This window comes from Saccopteryx leptura, chromosome X (assembly GCF_036850995.1).
Source record: "Saccopteryx leptura isolate mSacLep1 chromosome X, mSacLep1_pri_phased_curated, whole genome shotgun sequence".
Taxonomy (NCBI): domain Eukaryota; kingdom Metazoa; phylum Chordata; class Mammalia; order Chiroptera; family Emballonuridae; genus Saccopteryx; species Saccopteryx leptura.
In genome coordinates, this window is record NC_089516.1 from 126245698 (window position 1) to 126264032 (window position 18335).

The 18335-nt window shown below is 42.6% G+C and overlaps 1 protein-coding gene across 1 annotated transcript; it reads right to left on the reverse strand.

Moving 5' to 3' along the window:
- Positions 1-1671: 1671 nt before the first annotated feature.
- On the reverse strand, positions 1672-17085 carry IGSF1 (immunoglobulin superfamily member 1). The gene is made up of 20 exons (XM_066357880.1): positions 17013-17085; positions 14595-14696; positions 14420-14446; positions 13741-14022; positions 13086-13373; positions 10922-11206; positions 10394-10678; positions 9668-9943; positions 9216-9336; positions 7327-7397; positions 7198-7230; positions 6531-6821; positions 5961-6239; positions 5036-5323; positions 3979-4266; positions 3500-3787; positions 3038-3325; positions 2641-2919; positions 2127-2250; positions 1672-1973 (listed from the first exon to the last, which is right to left on the reverse strand). Exons 1-20 carry the CDS (start codon positions 17083-17085, stop codon positions 1838-1840), a joined length of 4104 nt encoding a protein of 1367 aa, XP_066213977.1. The 3' UTR covers positions 1672-1837.
- Between the last annotated feature and the right edge of the window lie 1250 nt (positions 17086-18335).

Here is an 18335-nt window from a genome sequence, read left to right on the forward strand (position 1 = left end):
TATCTCTGCATCCTTCTGGTAAAGGAGACTCCCGGTTCAGTGTCTGAATTTCACAGAAGTCTTTTTCTGTCATTTTTACTCATCTTCTTCTGCTTTTGTAACTCAGATATTTCTCTAAATTTCAGTCCTTGGTCCTCTGCTCTTTTTTTCCTTTTTCTCTTTTCCTTGATGAACAGCTGAAGCAATCAAGTGATCAATTGCTATCTCGCACAGCCCTGCCACTAGCCTTAACAATACACTTTGAAAAACCCAATAATTGGAAAACAAGATCAGATCTGATCAAAGGACTTTTATCCTAAAACCAAGAACCAAGGACAGGCCTCCCTCCAGTATTTAAAATGTATGATTTCATTGAGGGTAAGATATGGAGAGTTTGAAAGCAGAGAATGGGTTCAACATAAAGCAACAATCAGTTCTTGCTAAATTCAAATGTAAAAGCACTTTTGAAATGAAACTTCTAGAAATTTTAAAAGAGATTAATACAAGAGACTAATCCTCAAATGGAAATTACAATGAGACTATGTACTTCTACATTCCAAAGAATTTAATCTAAATTAGTCTATGGTACTCAGTGTTTTATTCTGTAGGATTGAGGAAATTAAGGTGCATTTTTCCCCATTAAGTTATTAGGTAAATGATTTTCTTAATGTAAGAATATAGGAATTGATTTCTAAAATTTCTTGTAACCAGGGATAAATACCTCACTGTGTATATTGCTTTAGTGAACAGTGTTAGCTTACAATGAAACAGTATAGGGAAGTGAGAAATTTTAGGGTCAGATTTGACCCATAGTTTAATTCTTCTAAGTTTTTTAACAAGTTCAAGAAACTAGGTGAGTTTCCTTTCCCAATCCAATCTCCTAATGTGTACTAAATTCCCACCCATGGGAGGAAGATCAGCAGCTTAGAGTGTGAGCTGGTCTCCATTTGAAGTCCTAGGTGAAGACACTGGTAGGTCCCCTGCTCCAAATCGATCATCTCACTTGCTTATCACCCTCTGAAATCTCACCACCAGAGGTCCATTCCTTTGGAAAAAGAAGGTTATGTTTAAGGGAGGGAAAGTATTTAAAATGCTTTATCTATTATGCACCCTTAAGAGTAAATTAATGTACACCCTATGATTGTTACACAGGGGCCACAAAGCATACTTGGACAATTTCATAGTTTTGCAAAGGACTAATCCTGATGTTTGTGTACTATGGACCAAGAAGTAATACAGTAAAAATGATTTAACTTCAACGTTTGCCTTCCTCAGGCTCAACTTGGAGAGAACATTTGCCATCCATTTATTTATTCATCTATTCATTCAGTAATGAAATGGAAAGACAAAAGGACATTCTGTTCAGGATTATGTCTCAAACCACATTGATAAAGACTATTTTGGAATCTTCCCTCCTCTTCTATCCCATCATTGAACTCCTTTCTCTGTACTATCAGTCCCATTATCTCTTATTCTGCCATGGAGGACAGTTCCAATATACCATTTCTACTAAATTTAAGTGAAAAACAGACCAGTGGAAAATCACTGCCATAATTTTTGCAGTTAAATAGTGAATACTCTCTTTATTCAGAAGAATACATTTTTAATGGAATTACACGCACCAGTAAATCAATATAGTGAGGAGTCACAGAGATGGGGGATCTTTCTTTAGGGAACATCTCACCTAATATCTACAGTTGAGATAACTCTGAACTCCCACAATCCCCTTGACCCTGCTCAGATGACTAGTGACCAAGGAATATGAGATGGGGCTGACTTCCAGGGTAATCAGTCAGATTTACTGGTCTCTGAAAATAAAAGAGAGAGGAGAAGAAAGCTCTTGTAAAGGAGGGGATTATTATATGGGGACAGGCAGGTCCACAGAGGTTTCCTGAGAGAGTGATGAGGGAGAGTTGGTGTTGCCGCCCAGTTCTTCCTCTTGGTTACACTCCTCAAGGACTATGGTCTGGTCCCTTCCATCTGTATCTGAGTCTCTGTGTAGAAAAAAGACATGACTAAAGGAGTATTCAGAACAACCAACTTGAAAACAGTTAGAATTGTGAGGATCATATGTTATAGGCACATTGAGGGCATTGTTTTTTCAGTAGCCTTGGGTTTGCAGAAGGAGGCTGACATGATATATTTACCTGATTCGGAGTCGAGGCCACTTCCTCCACTCTATGGCTAGGACCACCCCCAAAGCTACAACCACCACGACAATCAGGCTACTTCGGACAATGTTTCCTACAGTGCACTCTTGAGCAGAAAGCCCTGTGATGATAAAAAAGGAGAAAGAAAAGCCATAGAGGTTAGCACATGTATGTTCTACTTGATCTCTCATTGCCTCCTCATCTGGCCTCCTTCAAGCTTTACTTGGGAGCCATGTGTTGAAACTGTAGAAGAGGTTATCAGAGACAGTGCCTATGATAAGGCAGAAGCAGCCCTCTTTTGGGGGAGGTGTATGGAAGAGGCTTTGAAAATATCCAGCTCACTATCTTTGAGTGAATCTGAAGTCCCACCTCACTACTCCTAGAGAAATATAACAACACTTGTCTCTGATTCCAAGCCCACTCTCTTCCATATCTGGTTTTTCTCCATGGGAAATGTCACTGGGATCCCAGGTGCATTAATGCCAGGAACATGGAGGGATTATCCACTCACCTGCTTCACCCACCAGCTCCAGGGAATCACTAGGTTCTGACCAGATATCTGGGTGGTATTGGAGGCGGTAGCTACAGCTGTAGTTTCCAATGCCTTTTCCTTCTACATTGTTAATGACAAAATCTCCATCTTCTGAGAACTGCTGAGGAGCTTCTTCTCTGTCATGTTCCAGAACAAATTCAACACCTGACATGGGTCCTCGGCACTGAAGAGTTATGTCTTTCCCTAGCTTGAACACAGTGCTGGGCCAGGCTGACAAGGAAGGTTTAGGGGGTTTATCTGTAACCAACCAGAACACAGAATGAGAGGTGGTTCTGAACCCAACCCTTAACTCCCTTAGGGCTAACTACTAAAAACACTAAAATCTAGACACTTTCTGAAGTCTCCATGACCTTACCAGTTACCGAGATGTCCAAGGAGTCACTATGATTGGAGGCTGCAAAGGGAGCAGAGTCCAAATAATAAACACAGCTATAGATCCCAGAGTCTTCACCTGTCACTGCTGGAATCCAGAAGTCAGCCTTGTAGCCACTTGGCCTCCGTTGCTCTAAGGGTTCTTGAGAACCCTCCTTCAACAAGACAAATGTTGAGTCTGGCAGTTCTCCTTGACATTGAAGAGTCATATTATCTCCAGGGGCTACCATGGGACCAGGCTGGGCTAGTAGTCTGGGTTTGGGGAGAAAACCTAGAAAAAATTAATTCCTGGTCAGAGAGAAGAGATCACCCCTGAAGACTGATGTTTAATTAAAAGGCAAGACTATTGCTTGCTTCTTAAACTCTGAAAACCATCTGTACCATCTTCTAGTCTATTCCCACCTTTATACTCCCCCATCCCCACTACAAAGATTTCCCCCCTTACCTGTGATTATAAGTTCCAAGGTGTTGCTAGGCAGTATCTTGATAGGGCTGTCCCAATCAGGGTGGTAGCAGCAGGTGTAATGCCCTATGCTAGTACCAGATATATTGGCGATGAAGAATTCCCCGTTATTACTGGTGGATCCCCAGAGCTGCATTGAAGTACCTTCTTTTTCTTTGTGCAGAATGTACCCTACTCCATAGACTGGCCCTTGGCACCAGAGAGTAACATCCTGCCCCATGGGAACCACAGAACTGGGCTCAGCAAACAACCGTGGCTTGGGAAATGTGTCTAAGAGGAGACCAAAGGTATAAAGTGGTGAGTATGGAAACTTACCTCTTGCTGAATTAACCATTCATCTTTTTCTTTCTGGCCACAGTAGTTCCCCTCCATGGCCTAGCCTAGCCTTACAAGAGGGGTTACCCTTCCTAACCCTTACAGCTGTTGTCTCTGTCCCAGCTCCATGTTTTCTCTGCTCTTACCAGTCACCCAGATCATAACAGGCTTGCTGAGATGTGATCCTCTGTTTGACATGGTAGTCTCATAGTAGATACAACTGTAGTTTCCAGAGTCCTCTTCCCCAACAGTGTGGAGGAGAAAGTCAGTTGAGTTCCCTGAGGTACTCTGGAACTGTAAAGGAACCTGAGTTTCCTCATGCAAGAGGGCAAACCTCATTCCCTGGGAAGTCCCCTGACAGTGCAGGATTACGTTCTTCCCAGGAAATACCACAGGACCTGGCTGTGCCAGGAGTGTGGGTTTGGGGTAGAATTCTGAAATTAAAGAGACCACAATGTTAGAGAAGCCTGCCCTCCCACATTCTGTAAATTGTTATTTTTTAACTGTTATTAAAAAACATGTTTATTGTAGAAAATTAGAAAATACAGAAAAAAAAACTAATGAAGAAAATGTAATTTTACCATTCAATGATAACCATTCTTTATATATATTTATATCTTTCTTTTCTTTTACTTTTTTTTCTTTACATGCTCATGTCATTGTAGGTATAACTATTTGCATAATTGGGATCCTATTGTATGCTTGATTACATAGTTTAATATTTTTTCACTTTACATTGTAAATATTTTCCCATGATGTTATACAGCCTTTGAAAACTATTACTTCTGATGCAGCTGACATTTGAAGATCTTCACCCTTTCTTTGAGGACCATCCAGCCCACCAATCTTTGACAACCAAGCTAAAGAAAAAGGAGACACTGAACCTAAAGCTCAAGGCCAAACAACAAAATGATTTCATAAATAGTGCAAAGTGAATTTGACTCTAGGGCTTGGACACCCCCATCTGCCTTACTTCTTTTCCCAGAAATTAATTACTTGCCTTTTCCCTCTCTGTTTCTCTTATTCTTTTATTGATAATATCAATAGTTGCCTTACATGATCTGTTTACCATGTGCCAATCACCTTTCTAAGCACTTTCTTGGTGACTTTGAGAAGGAGCACTTCTTTCTCTCGGGCTGACAGGCCTTCCACCCACTGTCTCAGGGTTAGTTTGCCCTCCACCTTCATTTTCCCACTTCTGACCTGTCACCACGAGCTCCACAGATTCGCTGGGCTCAGACCAGATAGCAAAATCATAATAGCGGCAGCTGTAATTCCCTCCATTACCAATGTCCACTGAAGTGATCAGAAACTGAGCTGCACTGCCCCCCGGGCTTGCCCAAGACCTCTCACTGGACGCTATTTCATTTCCATCTTTGTAAAGAATAAAGTTCATGTGCTGGTGAGGAGTGGAGCAATTGAATGTCACTTGGGCACCAAGAGTGACCACTGGGCTGGCCCATGTGTTGAAGAAGGGCTTCGGGTACATTTCTAGAAGGCAAAGAAACAAAACACAACACGAAACCAGCTTAAAGAAGAAAAAAAGAAAGATAGCTAATATTGGTTCCAGGAACCTTCTTTGTTTTATACAGTATTTCATTCAGAGGTAGGTTCTGCATTTAAAAATGCAGGCAACTCCACTTGGCAGATGCACTTCTCACAAGGACCCTTCAGCGCCCACCCCTTACCTCCTGCAGCTGTAACCTCATTGTAATCAGGGTAGATGATGGAGGCTAGCTAAAAGATTTAATTGTCACTGAGGTTCTGTTGGTTCCCTGAGCCTCAGTTGGCCCATTTGGACAGGAAGGGGAAATAGTATCTTCTCTAAGGTACCGTCTCACTTTTTTGTCCAAATATCCCTTGAATATTTGCTCTATAGCTAAAATAATTAATATAAAATAATTAGAAAAATTAAATCACCCTCCACAAACTCCAGCTATTAATAATGATTACTGCTATTAATATCATGCAGGCAGAGGCCCCGGCACTCCCCACGCCACGCCTGCCTGGCTCTAAGATTGGACACAGGCTGCTAGGACCAACTACAAAGTTTGCTGTGGGGAGAGGAGTGTCTGACCCAGAGTTTTGTCTTCCCCCCTCCTTTTTCACATACCCTTTTCAGTTCTACCTTTTAAAACAAGTTCCAGGGGCTCACTGGGCTCAGACCATTTGAAAGGGTGCGTTTCAGTGTGAGTACGGCAACTATAATTGCCTTCCTTTTTTTCTTCCATTCTTTGGATTATAAAAAAGGCTTCTCTCCCAACCGCACCAAGTTGCTGGACAGGTTCCTGCAATCCTTCCTTATACAGTGCAAACCCCATGCCTGCCAGCCATCCTTTGCACCGGATTTGCAGTTCCTGGCCCCGAATTGGGGGCGAAGCAGAAATGACAGGTTTGGGGAGGATGTCTAGAAAATAAAAATGGGATAGAAATGCAGTCCGAAGTTTGAAGGTGCCCAGAGAGGACATTGGAGTCACTGAGTCAGCAAAAAAGAAATCCATTCTGGACTGGCCTTTGAATCCTCCTGTCAATCTCTTCTTACTCTCCTACCACCTCCTCCATTTCAGTGTCCCTCCTTTCCTACATGTGGCATAAGCCACTTGGCTCTTAGTCTGTGCATTCCCCCAAACCCAGGAGCAGTGGTAGAGTCCTAGGGGCTCTGAGGATTATTCCAAAAGGACGCTCTGACATTTCTTACCTGTTCCCACCAGCTCAAGTGCTTCACTGGGCTCTGAAACAGCCATCTCTTCCCACGAATGACAGTGGTAACTCCCGGTATGGCTCTGGGTCAGGGCACCAAGGGGGAAAGCAGCCCGAACCAGTTCTGAGGCTGGCCGAGTTGCGATCCACCCCGTCCCATCTTTCAGCAGCACAAACTCCTTAGTTGAGCCAGAAGGGCTTCTGCACCAGAGGGTTAAGTTCTTCCACGGGGCCAGAGGGAAGTTGGTCTCTGCCCATAGCTCAGGTTTAGGGGTTGGCATGATTATTTCTAGAAACAGCAGAGTTAATAAAGCCATCCTCCTACTTTCTCCCCCTACCTTTACTTTGGAACCCCCTACCCAGATCACACTCCCCACTTCCCCATTCAACTCAAATTCTAACCTTTTCCTTCCTTTTTCAAGTGTAGGGGAAAGGGTAAGCTAATGTCTCAGGCGAAACTCAGAAAAGTGCAGAAGCTTGGGAGAAAATTTGCAAGCATAAAAGCAGAGTTGTAGGCTGAATTTTTCTAGCAACTTTAGCAAGTGTGCCTTCCTGGCTGTCCTTCCCTTCCAATCAGTCACTCCCTGGCCACTGACTCTGACACTATGTAGTTATTTCAGATCTCTAAGGAGGAATGTCTCAGTCTGGAGCAGAAAAAAACTCACCAATCTCTTCTGTCAATACCCCATTGCACAGTCCTGAAAAAGAAATTGCTGCCAGGGTTTTGCCCCCTCCCCCACAGAACTTCACCCAGGCTTGCTGCTCAGGCTCTTACCCCACCCCCTTGTACTCACCACAGCAGAGAAGGGCAGTGATTATGAACAGCATGGTGACCCCTTGAGCTGTTCCCAGCAACCAGGCTTCTCTAGCGAGACCAGAAAAGAGATGAGAGGAGTTGCTGGGATTAGGGAAAGGGCGGAGAGAAGGGGGCGGCAATTTATGTCATTGGCTTGCTCACCACCCAATAAGGATTGAATATAGCCAGGATAAAGGGAAATAATCTTTTCTGACATCGATGGCTTTTCTTTTTGAGGGCCTTTCCATCTACAAACCTCTTGCACTTTCATGACCCATGTACCCCCACCCTCCTTCTTCCCAGCCTATATCAGATGTCAGCTTGCCATGGCCATGATTAGGTTGTTGCTGGAATTGAGATGTCAGATGTGAAAATGCTTTTGTAACTCTAGCTCTCAGAACCCTGGGAGCTCACGGTGATCGGCAGCTCTAGGTAGTAAGTGTGGGGGTGGAGGGAGAAATCTTGGGTGTTTTGACCATTATCAAGTTTAAGTTTGGAAGCAGTTTTTACTATGGAAGTATTGGTCTTCAGACTGACCTGCCTCACCTGCCATTGTTATGGAAATGTTGACTAGGCAACCACAGTGAATTATCAGAGGATTGTCAGTGCTGAACAAAGCTTGTTAGAGTGTGGGATCTTTATTTCACCCCCCAGATTATGACTAGAAATATGCAGCAGCTGTGGGTTTTGGGTCCTGTAAAATTAGATATTAAGCCAAAATTCATTTGAAAAATTTTACTTCTTAGTCAGGAAAACCTGCTTCTCAAGTTTTTCTGAAATCTGCTTTCTAAACTCATTCTTTGATACAGTGGTCCTGGGCTGAAGTGGGGCACTCAAAGCTACATTTTTCTTACTTCTGGCTTGCAGGTTACTCAATGTATGTGGGATTCAGGATAGCTTCTGAGGACTAGAACTCATCCCCCACTGAAACTTTCAAAACGCAAAGGTGATGGTTTTTGCAGAAGGCTTAGGTGCTTCCCTTATCATTACCAAAGAACTCTGTCCCTCAGGTCCCAGTGGAAAACATAGACACACACAGTTATAGGTATCATCCATTGTGTATTGAATACTCCCAGACACACAAAGGTTATGACCATGATTGGGGGATACAGCCAGGAACAGAGGGTGGGGAAAAGTAAGCAAGGCATTCAGGAATTGAGGCTTCCTCCAGGCCAAGAACTGTTATTTCTCTTCTCATTTTCAAACAGAATAGCCTGAACACAGGTCATGGGAATGGGGAGAAAAGGGAATGACATCAAAGATTTTAAAAAATGGCAGGAGAACCTGTTTGGCTTGCCATTTTCTGGGTGAGAAGAAGCAGTCTGATTCCCTAGCCCAATCCATGGTCTCATCAGATGCCCATCCAAGTTAAGATTGTATTCTGAGAATGCTCTGTACAGGTAGTTGGAGGCCACAGTGACACAGAAGCTGGTTTCTATGGCAACTAGGATAAACCACAATACTATACCTTGAGAGCTACAGATTAAGGGTGAAAAGCTGGGATAGGAGTTGGATAACATCCTGGGGGATAGGAGAGCATGGCGTCTTGCAAAAGAAAAAGTTCCGACATGGAAGTTAATAAGGAAGATGTCAATCACTTAAGAAGGGGAGATGGTATGGGTGGGACATTTGGGCACTCTCCTGGGGGTTATCAGTGAATGAGGTTCTTGATTACTTCTCCACCCCCTGGGTTGGGTGCTAACCCTCTCTGAGATGAAAGGGAAACAGTTGGGATGAGAAAGTCTTGTGTCTTAGGCCCAGAGGGTAGAGTATACAAAGGTTGTGCTCCTGTGGCTTGTCTCAACTTGTGTATAACTCATTCCTGAGTCTCTGGAGAGCCTGGACTCAGTTAGGTTGAGGCACACAGGACTGGGACAAGACAGTTACCTGATTCTGAGTCTCCAACATTTCCACCTTATCCATAGCACTACCAACAGCAAGGCAATAAGCTGCATGATTAGGGATAACCTGACAGCTTCATTCAGAATGTAATTCCAGGTGAGCAAGCCTGTGGCCAGAGAAGAAGAGAAGCAGGGGCCTTGATGGGGATAGGGGAAGTTGAACACAGTCTTGGGGGAAAGGAGAGCTGGTTACCAACAGTGAAGGAAAGGTGAGATAGAAGTGGCCTTCTTTTTTCATGAAGAATGGGAGCCTTGAAAGTATCCACTTCTTTTGAGTGACTGTGAGACCACCCCAGGGGAAGAGTGCCCAAACCCAAGGGCCTTGACTTACAAGCTCCTCACTTTCCTTTCTATATCTTTTTCGGCACTGCTCTGGGATCTCAAGGCATCACGGCAAAAGATGTGAAAGGGCATCCTTATGAAGAGTTGTCCTCTCACCTGCTGGCCCCATCAGCTTCAGAGGCTCATTGCGATGTGACCAGATGTTAGGGTGTGCTTCTATGCGATACATGCAACTGTAGGTCCCTGTGCCTTTCCCTTCCATATTATTGGTGATGAGGTCTCCGTCCACTGAGAGATTTTTTAATGTTGCTCTTTCTTCCCATTCCAGAGGAAATTCAAGTGGGTGAGATATTCGGCACTGAAGAGTGATGTCCCTTCCTAGCTTGAACACGGTGTTGGGCCAGGCTGACAGGGAGGGTTCAGGGGCCTTATCTGCAACCAGTCCAGAGACCAGAGTTAGAAGTGACCTTGAACTCAGTACCTTCTCCCCAACAAATGTTTTTTTAGCTCTCTAGTTGATCTCCTCTTCTTTTCTACGTTCACTAGATCAGTGGCTTCAAAATTTGACTATGCATCAGAACCCCTTACCCCACTCCTTAGTATCCATTCCTACTTTCATTCAGGATCTCATACCTATAAGTTTTTCTTGGAATAAAGAAAATAACTTTTTGAAGGATTAAAATGGGGTTAGACCAAGCTGAGATGTAGAGCTTGTGTAACAATCCTGGGAGAGAAGGTGCATAAAATTATTGAAAAAAATTCTACACCAATTTCTAAGTGTGTTTTTCCTTGGCTCATAACTCTAAGAGGATACAGGGCAACTAACACCTTACTAGAACACTGCAATGATGATAAAAACAAACAAGAATTATTAACACTTGCCTACAACCACAAGCTCCATAACATTTTGTGACTTCATCCTGATAGAGGTCTTCCAGGAGAAGAGATAGTGGCAGTTATCAATGCCATCATAGATCACATTTTTTAGTAAGGATGACTCATTATTATCGATATTGGTGGCAGCCAAGGGTTGAAGTGGTTTGACTTCTTCTTCATACTTTGGAAGCACCACTTTATCTACTGGCCATCGATACCACAGGCTTATGTTCTGACCAATTTGGACCACAACATTGGGCTGAGCAAGTAGCCAGGTCTTGGGGAAAGTGTCTAGGAGGAGAACAAAAACAAAAACAAAAACAAACAAACAAAAAAACCCGGATGATGATAGGCTGACTTCCTCCTCCCACTACTTGGGGTTCTTTTCCTCCTCTTCCTCCTGTTCACCTTTGGCAAATCCCACTTCCTCCACCACTGTTGACCCTGGCTGCATGATTAGGTTTTCTAGGGGCCCAGAGGGAGTTGTGCATCCTTAGCCCTGGACAGAGGTCCCAAGGCATCCCCTTCTCTTACCTATTACCTCGATTTTCAGGATATTACTGAGAAGTGAACCTCTGTATGACACATCATAGTAAAAACAGAGGTAATGTCCAGCATCATGGATTTTCAAAGCCCGGAAATTGAAATATGCCTCGTTTTTTACTGGCCTCTTTAGGTAATAGAAATTCTTCAAGTCTTCAAGCTTTATTAGGGCAAAGGTCATTCCATAGATTGGCCCTTGACACCTGAGAGTCAGACTTTCTCCAGGTGCCACGATGAGCCCAGGATAAGCTATGAGAGTTGGTTTGGGGTAGAGTCCTAGAAAGGGAAGAAACCCTGAATTAAAGATAAGATAATTCTTCCTTATTATTTCCTGTTTTTCTTTTCTAGTTTATTTAAACAGGAAGTATTAATTGAAGTTTACCTTCTATTCCCTCTTCTTTCTTAAATCTCTGACTGTTTTAGGATATGATCATTATTAAGTTCACTTATGCCTCTGCTCTCTCACCAGGCTCTATCAGCTCCACTGAGCTCTATGTTTTGGAATATGTCTCAGTGAAATATCTACATTTGTAATTTGCTGTATCTTGAGGCCCCTGACATGACAAATGTAATTTTTCCAATCACAGAGAAACTAAAAACATGACTTTGTAGAGCATGAATTCAAGTGTAATATTAAGGATGGATTTTGAACACATGTAAGACCCTATTTCCCAACAGCATATTAAAAGACACCAGTGAAGGACTGGCCAGTAAGTCTGCAACCCTAAAAATATCTGTTAATGAATCCATACCCTAATGTCCCTGTATTGTTGCTCCAGAGATATTAAACTACAAAATAGAGGAGAAACCTTCACATACCACTCCTTCTTATCCACCCCCAGTCTTAAGTAGACCCACTCATCCACTATTGGAAAGATCAGCTCCATCATATGCTCACTGAGCATTTAGAAAGAGTCAGGAATCATATAGCTAGCTCTACAAATATGCAAGTAAAGAAAACACAGTCTCTGTCAGCAAAAAGCTCATTGTTTAAGGGGGATACCAGTGAACAAGTAACTGCAGATGTGTGTGCTAGTGGAATCTATGCTGGAAGGACATTCATACAACAAACACACATATGCATAGTTAATACAGACAGATCTTTGTTTCTAATCCTCAATAAAAAGCTATACTAATGAAATTAATACCTACCATTTACTGAGAACTTATATGCCAGGCACTGTACATGTATTATATTTTGGCAAACCCTCATAACAACCCTGTGAGGTAGGCATTGTTACTATACCAATTTTTCAAATCAGGGACATGAAGCAAAGAGAAGTATCATATAGTAGATTGGATAAATACTGTTATCCCCTGTTAGAATGGTGGAAACCAAAGCACAGAGAGGTAAAGTCACTTGCTCAAGATTTCACAGAGAGGCAGTGTAAGACATGGAACTAGAAACCAGGATTACTGCCTCTAAATCCAGGGTACTTTCTATATCACTACAGCTTTTCCCAATCTTATTTAGCTTGAAAGCAAATGTAACCAATTCTATCTAATAAGCATCCAGCCCATAGTGTGAGGAAGTGGGGGCTAGGGTGTGCGTCTGGCATTTTTACATTTTGGGGAGACTGCTGTTGTGTTTAAAGCTTGCTACTGCTATAATAGATCTGTATATACATGACTAAAGCAATTTATAAAGTCCTTCCTAAAATATACACTATGACTTTCTTTGTCATTTTTGTTTATTTTTATCACCAGCACTAGTGATTCATTCTATTTCCCACACTAAAAATTAATAATCACAAATAAAATAAAATAAAATAAAATGCATTTATAATTTTAAATATCAGTTTTTAAGACTGCAGTGGCAGTGCCTGGCACATATTAAGTGCTCAATAAATATAGTCTAATGAATAAATGAATTCATGATATTCAACAAGTAGAAAACAACAAAGATGTGATGAGCTGAACCTGTTGGACATTTTGCTGGATTCACTCAATAGCCAAGTGATTAGCTCCCAAACATCTGCCTGGTATAGCATGTATGATTTTAATTTTCATCTCAGTAATAGCAAATGATTCTAGCTAATGGGTCTTGTAGAGCCTAAGAACTGGCAGAAGAGAGTAAAATCAGAAAACCTTTCTCATCCAGCCATGATCCCAGGGACCACAATCATCAGACCCCAGCAGCCATAACCACACCCACCTGCCACAATCAGCTTCAGGGGGTTTCTGGGCTCTGACCACAGGGTGGGCAGTATCTGGATGTGAGCGCGGCAGATGTAAACCATTTCACTCTTAGGTGTCATGTTGGTAATGGAGAAGATGGTCACTGTCCCAGTTGGGATTTGGTAATCCATGGGCTCTGCACATCCCTCTTTGAACAGTACGAATACCAAATCCTGAAGCCAGCCATGACAAAGTATGTTAATATTACGTCCAGGAAGAGAAGAAATCTCAGGCTGGATCCAGAAGATAGGCTTGGGAAGCTGGCCTGGCAAGAGAGAACAAACTGGAAATCAGGCAGAAGAAGGACAGTGCTGCTCAGGGAGCAGCAGAGAAGAACTCTATTTAAATGAGTAATCTCATTTAAATCTGTGTAATCTTTATTTTCCACTCCGCCTTCCCCCATCTGGGGCACCATAATTTGAAAGCTTGCCCTCTAAATATATTTCAGAGTCCACATTATCACTTTACATTGCCTATAATTGAGTAAGCACATATTTACTAACTGTGGAATGCCCACATATATATATGCATGCATTTGAAGTAAATGGATGAATGAATTAAAGAAACCCTGCAATGCAAAGGCAAGTTTAAGCCCCAAGTTTGTTCTTGATTAGCTATTTCTGTCTTCTTACCTGGTGCCTCCAACTCTAAAAATTTCCTGGAATCTGACCGGCCTGTCTCCTTCCAGGAGCAGTACTTGTAACGACCTGTATTGGACTTAGTATGGGTACCTAAGGGGAATGAAACTTGAAAGGTTTTGTAGGAAGGGTGGATCCAGGTCATCTGAGTCTTATCCTTCAGCAGCAGGAACTTGCTTGAAATCCAAGAAGGGTTTTTACACCAAAGTGTGATATTCTCCCATGGAGCCTGGGGATAGCTGGTCTCTATCCACAGCGCTGGTTGAAACTGTATCACTGTCATTCCCAAAGATCAGAAAGATGTGAGCAGTACAACTCTCCCACAATGTGCCCCCAACGTCCCTCAAAATTAGTCCTGACCCAGATTTTTCCCTTTGTCTTCCCCTGGGAATAGAAGTGTCTGTTCATGTGGGAGGTGGGATAGGGACCATAGATATGTGTTCAAGTAATCCAAGTGAGTTGGGAGGTAAAGTGCAAGCCTGGCTTCATTTCTATCTGAGAAAAAGCTCTTTACCATTCTGTAGGAAACCAAGTCATGAAATGAGGAGCTCTTATTCTCAATCTGGGGATTTTTGGGGGGATCTCTAGGGAGTTTGGTCCAGGGCCATGGAGACAGGCTGTTATCTTGGAACCTTCAGGAAGGAAGGTACTTGAGGTATCAGGATTTACTTACCCATTGATGTCATACCCAGACTCAGTCCTAAAAAGAGAGATTATGGTAAAGGAAAGGTCGCTCATTTCCCCCACCCACTCACAAACATTAATACTCTACTCTTCCCCCCAAGGTGCCCACCCATATGGTTATTTATGACAGGGTCATTTGTCTCTCACCCATCCCTTGTACTCACGAATGCAAAAGAGCAAGAGACTGAATGTCCACATCATGGTGGCTTTCTCCCTTGGCCTTTCCAGGGTTATGGGTCCTCTGGTGCTCAATATATGCTTCAAGGCTTAAAGGGCTTTGCACCCTCAGCAGGTGGTGTGTTCTAAAAGCAGAAGTGTTTTCACTTAAATTACTTGTCTTTTTCCTTAAAGTTTAGTTTGGGTCACTAAACTGCAGTTGACAACCTTACTACTTTCTAGTTCCTTACAAGCATGCAAGGTATTACAAGGTATCACAAGATCATCACCTGCTACTTGCTTTATTTGTCCCTTTTCCCCACACTCTCCTCCACTCAAAGTCTTGTTGCTGCTACCTAAGGTTTCAAATTTGTTGAAATGTCTGTTTTTACCTGGGATCTAAAATGCCCAGAGGTTTGACCTAATCTAGGCCATCAGAAGCCCTACAGGATGAATGAAATGGGAGTTGAAGAGAGTCACCTTTTCAGAATGTATATATGAGTCCTCCAACAATGTAGCAAAGGAGGTGTTCCTAGCATCCCTATTTTGCTGGCAAGAAAACTGAGGTTGAGAGAGGATATATAATTTTTCCAAAGTCAAAAATATTAAATATTGGAGTTTAAATTGAAATACATTTTTAACTCTAATGCCTATGCTCTAAAACCAGTAAGTATTTAAACTCCCAGAGGTAGTCCTTTCCTCTATCCTCACACTCCCACACCTGTCCTATCTCATCCCCATCCAGGCCTTCCCTTCTGGGTAGTGCTTCAGATATAAAATTACTCTCATTCTTATCTCTTACCCCAAAAGCTCAAAACCCCCATCTCTAGTAGGTGCTGGAGAATCAAGTTGCTTGAGCTAATTAATAAAAGGTGTAAATGATTTATTGTCTGCCTCTAATTTGTAATCATTTTTGTTCATTGCCCCTAAGGATAAAAAGAATTGTTTGAATTTCAGGGAATAGGGAAAATATTTGAGTTGAGGAACTCCTTATTTTCTGAAACCGCTATTGGCCACAGCACTGAATGTACATAAGATAGTCCCCTTATGCTTTCCTGCGTCCCCCACCCCACCCAGAGTATTCTTTTACAAAAGAAGATGTATCGCCACCACACAGTCTCAGGCAAATCTCCACTGACCCCAGTTGTTTAACCTTAGCTCAGTAGAGTGGAGTAAAGCAGTTTCCAGAACAGAAAGGGGCTGATTTTCTTTCCCAAACTGATCCTAATACCACATCTTCTAACTTGGTCCAGTGCTAACCCTGGGCAGATAGAATAAGTCATTTGAACTGTAAGAAGCAGGTGGACATTCAGAGACAGAAGGAAGCACAGTTTATTTTTGTATTTCTTCTTTTTATTGAAGGAGGCTCAAATAATTCTCTTTGAACTTTTCATATCTGCAAAATGGGAGAATAATATTTACCTAAGCATTGACATTGTGTTGGATCAGAAATAAGATATGTACAGTGCTAGGCACATACATAGTGAACAATTCATACAAAAGAGGCTATTTTTCTTCTTCCCAAATACTGTATCAGTCTGGTGTGGGACCCTAAAGATGCTTTTTCCATCTCAAATCCTACAGGCCCTTATCTCCAGGGTCAGGGCCCAGCCCAGGCTTGAATGCCACCCTGCTGCTTTGTTGCTCTGAAGCATTTGGCCAGGATTTATTGGACAAGCCAGGTTCTACTGCCTAGGGATTCTGCCTATGAATGCCATTTGAGATTTCTTCCTTGCCACTTGGACTCCTAAACCAAGGATTTGCTTCCTAAGGGTTTGAATGGAATCAGGGAAGCTGAGGTGCTCAGCATAGCTGCCGCCTCCCCCATTCTCCCATCACTAAGGAAAATGTTTCATTTATAATCAACCAAAATCATGAACCTTATGCTTAGGAAACGAACAGCAGCTGCAAGCTTCAGGTTAAATGACCACGCCCATATTGGCCTTTCACACCCACAACCCCACCCCCAACTTCGGTAGTCTAGCCTTTTTAGCCTCCTCTTCCAATTCACCCCAAGCCATTCCACCGCCCTTAGGCACCTCCGCAATGCTTTAAAGCATGACATACCCCATACTCGAATGTCTGCTGGATTGCCCCCCCCCCCGCATAGCTTTGAGAGCTCCAGGAATCAAAGGGGTTAGGCTCCGCAGGGCGCCGGGTATATGCTCCTCCGCTGAGGGTTTGGAGGGAAGACTGAGAAGATAAAGGGAAGATATCTAGTGCCTAGAGATCCTCAGCAAGGCAAGGCTGTGTTAGAGAGGGAAGAAGAAAGAAAAGAATGAAGAGGGTGAGGGGACAGACTGGAGAGCAGTTCGAATAACGGCAATTAATTACAGCGGGGGACTATTTTGGGGTTTTGTTTAGCATCTAATGGTCAGTATTTAATCTTCAGCCACTGGACTATGCGTTCATTTGCAGGTACTTACGGTAATTGAAGGCCTGCTCCGATGTAGGAGATTCTCCAGTGAGCTCCTCTAGACGCAGAGAACTGCCCGGCATGAGTAGAGCTAAGGACAGCCTCCCAGGCTCTGAGCCCCGCCTCCTTCTCTACATCGCCTGCTCGCTAGCTAGCTCCAATCTCCTCCCCTCCCTCCGACAAGCTCTGGGAGACCACCTACACTAACTCTGCCTGACACCTGCAGTCCTCTGACAACCGGGATTTCTAAGCCCCTCCCAGCTCTGTGCTTCTCTCTTGAAACCCTGCAGAGGTTGATGGAGCCAAATTCAGGCCCCTGCCACCTCGCCTGTCGCTCATAGTTTCATTAGGTCACTGTATTCTGGAGGGGAGAGGTCCAGCTCTAAGACTGTTAAAGCTGTAGATCCTTCCTCCCTAGCTCCCCAATGTTTTGGGGAATCTCAGATATTCCTCTGCCCATTCAATGTCCCACAATGCATAAACATTGCATCTATGGTTTAAACGTTTAAATGTGCACTATGTGCCTCTGGTTCCTGGACACCTACTGTTTCTAATCTTCATAGCAACCCTACATAATGTGTTACTTCCCTCAATTTTACAGACTAGAAAACTGAAGCTCAGAGAGGGTTAAGTAACTTAGACAATCTTCAAGTTTCAGCTTGGAATAAAAGCCCAGGTGTTAGAGACATACCAATTTGACTTTCAATCCATGTTCCATTATTCAATACTTGAGAAATCACAAGTGAGTTAAACTTTCTGAATCAAAGTTCACCCATGGTAAAATAAAGAAAACAACAGAAGCTATTGCAAAAGGCTTCAATGGGATAGTGCAAGTAAAATTTATAGCATATTAAGCTTGATACCTGATAGGTGCTCAATAAATAGTAGCTGCTGTTTCTGTCATCAGTGATATAGACAATCTTTCGTGAATTCAGTTGACCATGAAAGACTTTATGAAATGATAATGTATGAATGAGATACTAAGCAAAGCTCCTAACATATGTAATGGGGTTAAAGATAGCATCCAATTGACTCACAGATCCACTGATTAAGAAATAGTAAAACTTTTCTGTTATATACATTTTTTACTTTCATAAAAGATTAAACATTACAGAAAAAGTACTGTAATTCAACAACAACCTACATAAAAATAAGGTAGCAGCTCTTTTAAAGGCAAATTAATATCATATCTTCATGCATCAGGTGATATAAATTGTGGTTTTCTGGCACCTTCTCTTTCTACACACTATTAAAAACTGTAGAATATCACGTAAAGAATAGAATAGTCATATTAATATAAAACTGTGTTTTTATGGGGGGAATTATTTTGACT

What these genes read in the sequence shown, in the direction of transcription:
- IGSF1 (XM_066357880.1), bottom strand. Translation starts at nt 17,085, where the DNA reads ATGCCGGGCAGTTCTCTGCGTCTAGAGGAGCTCACTGGAGAATCTCCT. An exon ending in CCTGAAGCTGATTGTGGCAG is followed by an intron (nt 11,207 to 13,085) that starts GTGGGTGTGGTT and finishes TTCCCTTTCTAG; the next exon opens with GACTCTACCCCAAACCAACT. An exon ending in GGAGCTGGTGGGTGAAGCAG is followed by an intron (nt 2,251 to 2,640) that starts GTGAGTGGATAA and finishes TTATCATCACAG; the next exon opens with GGCTTTCTGCTCAAGAGTGC.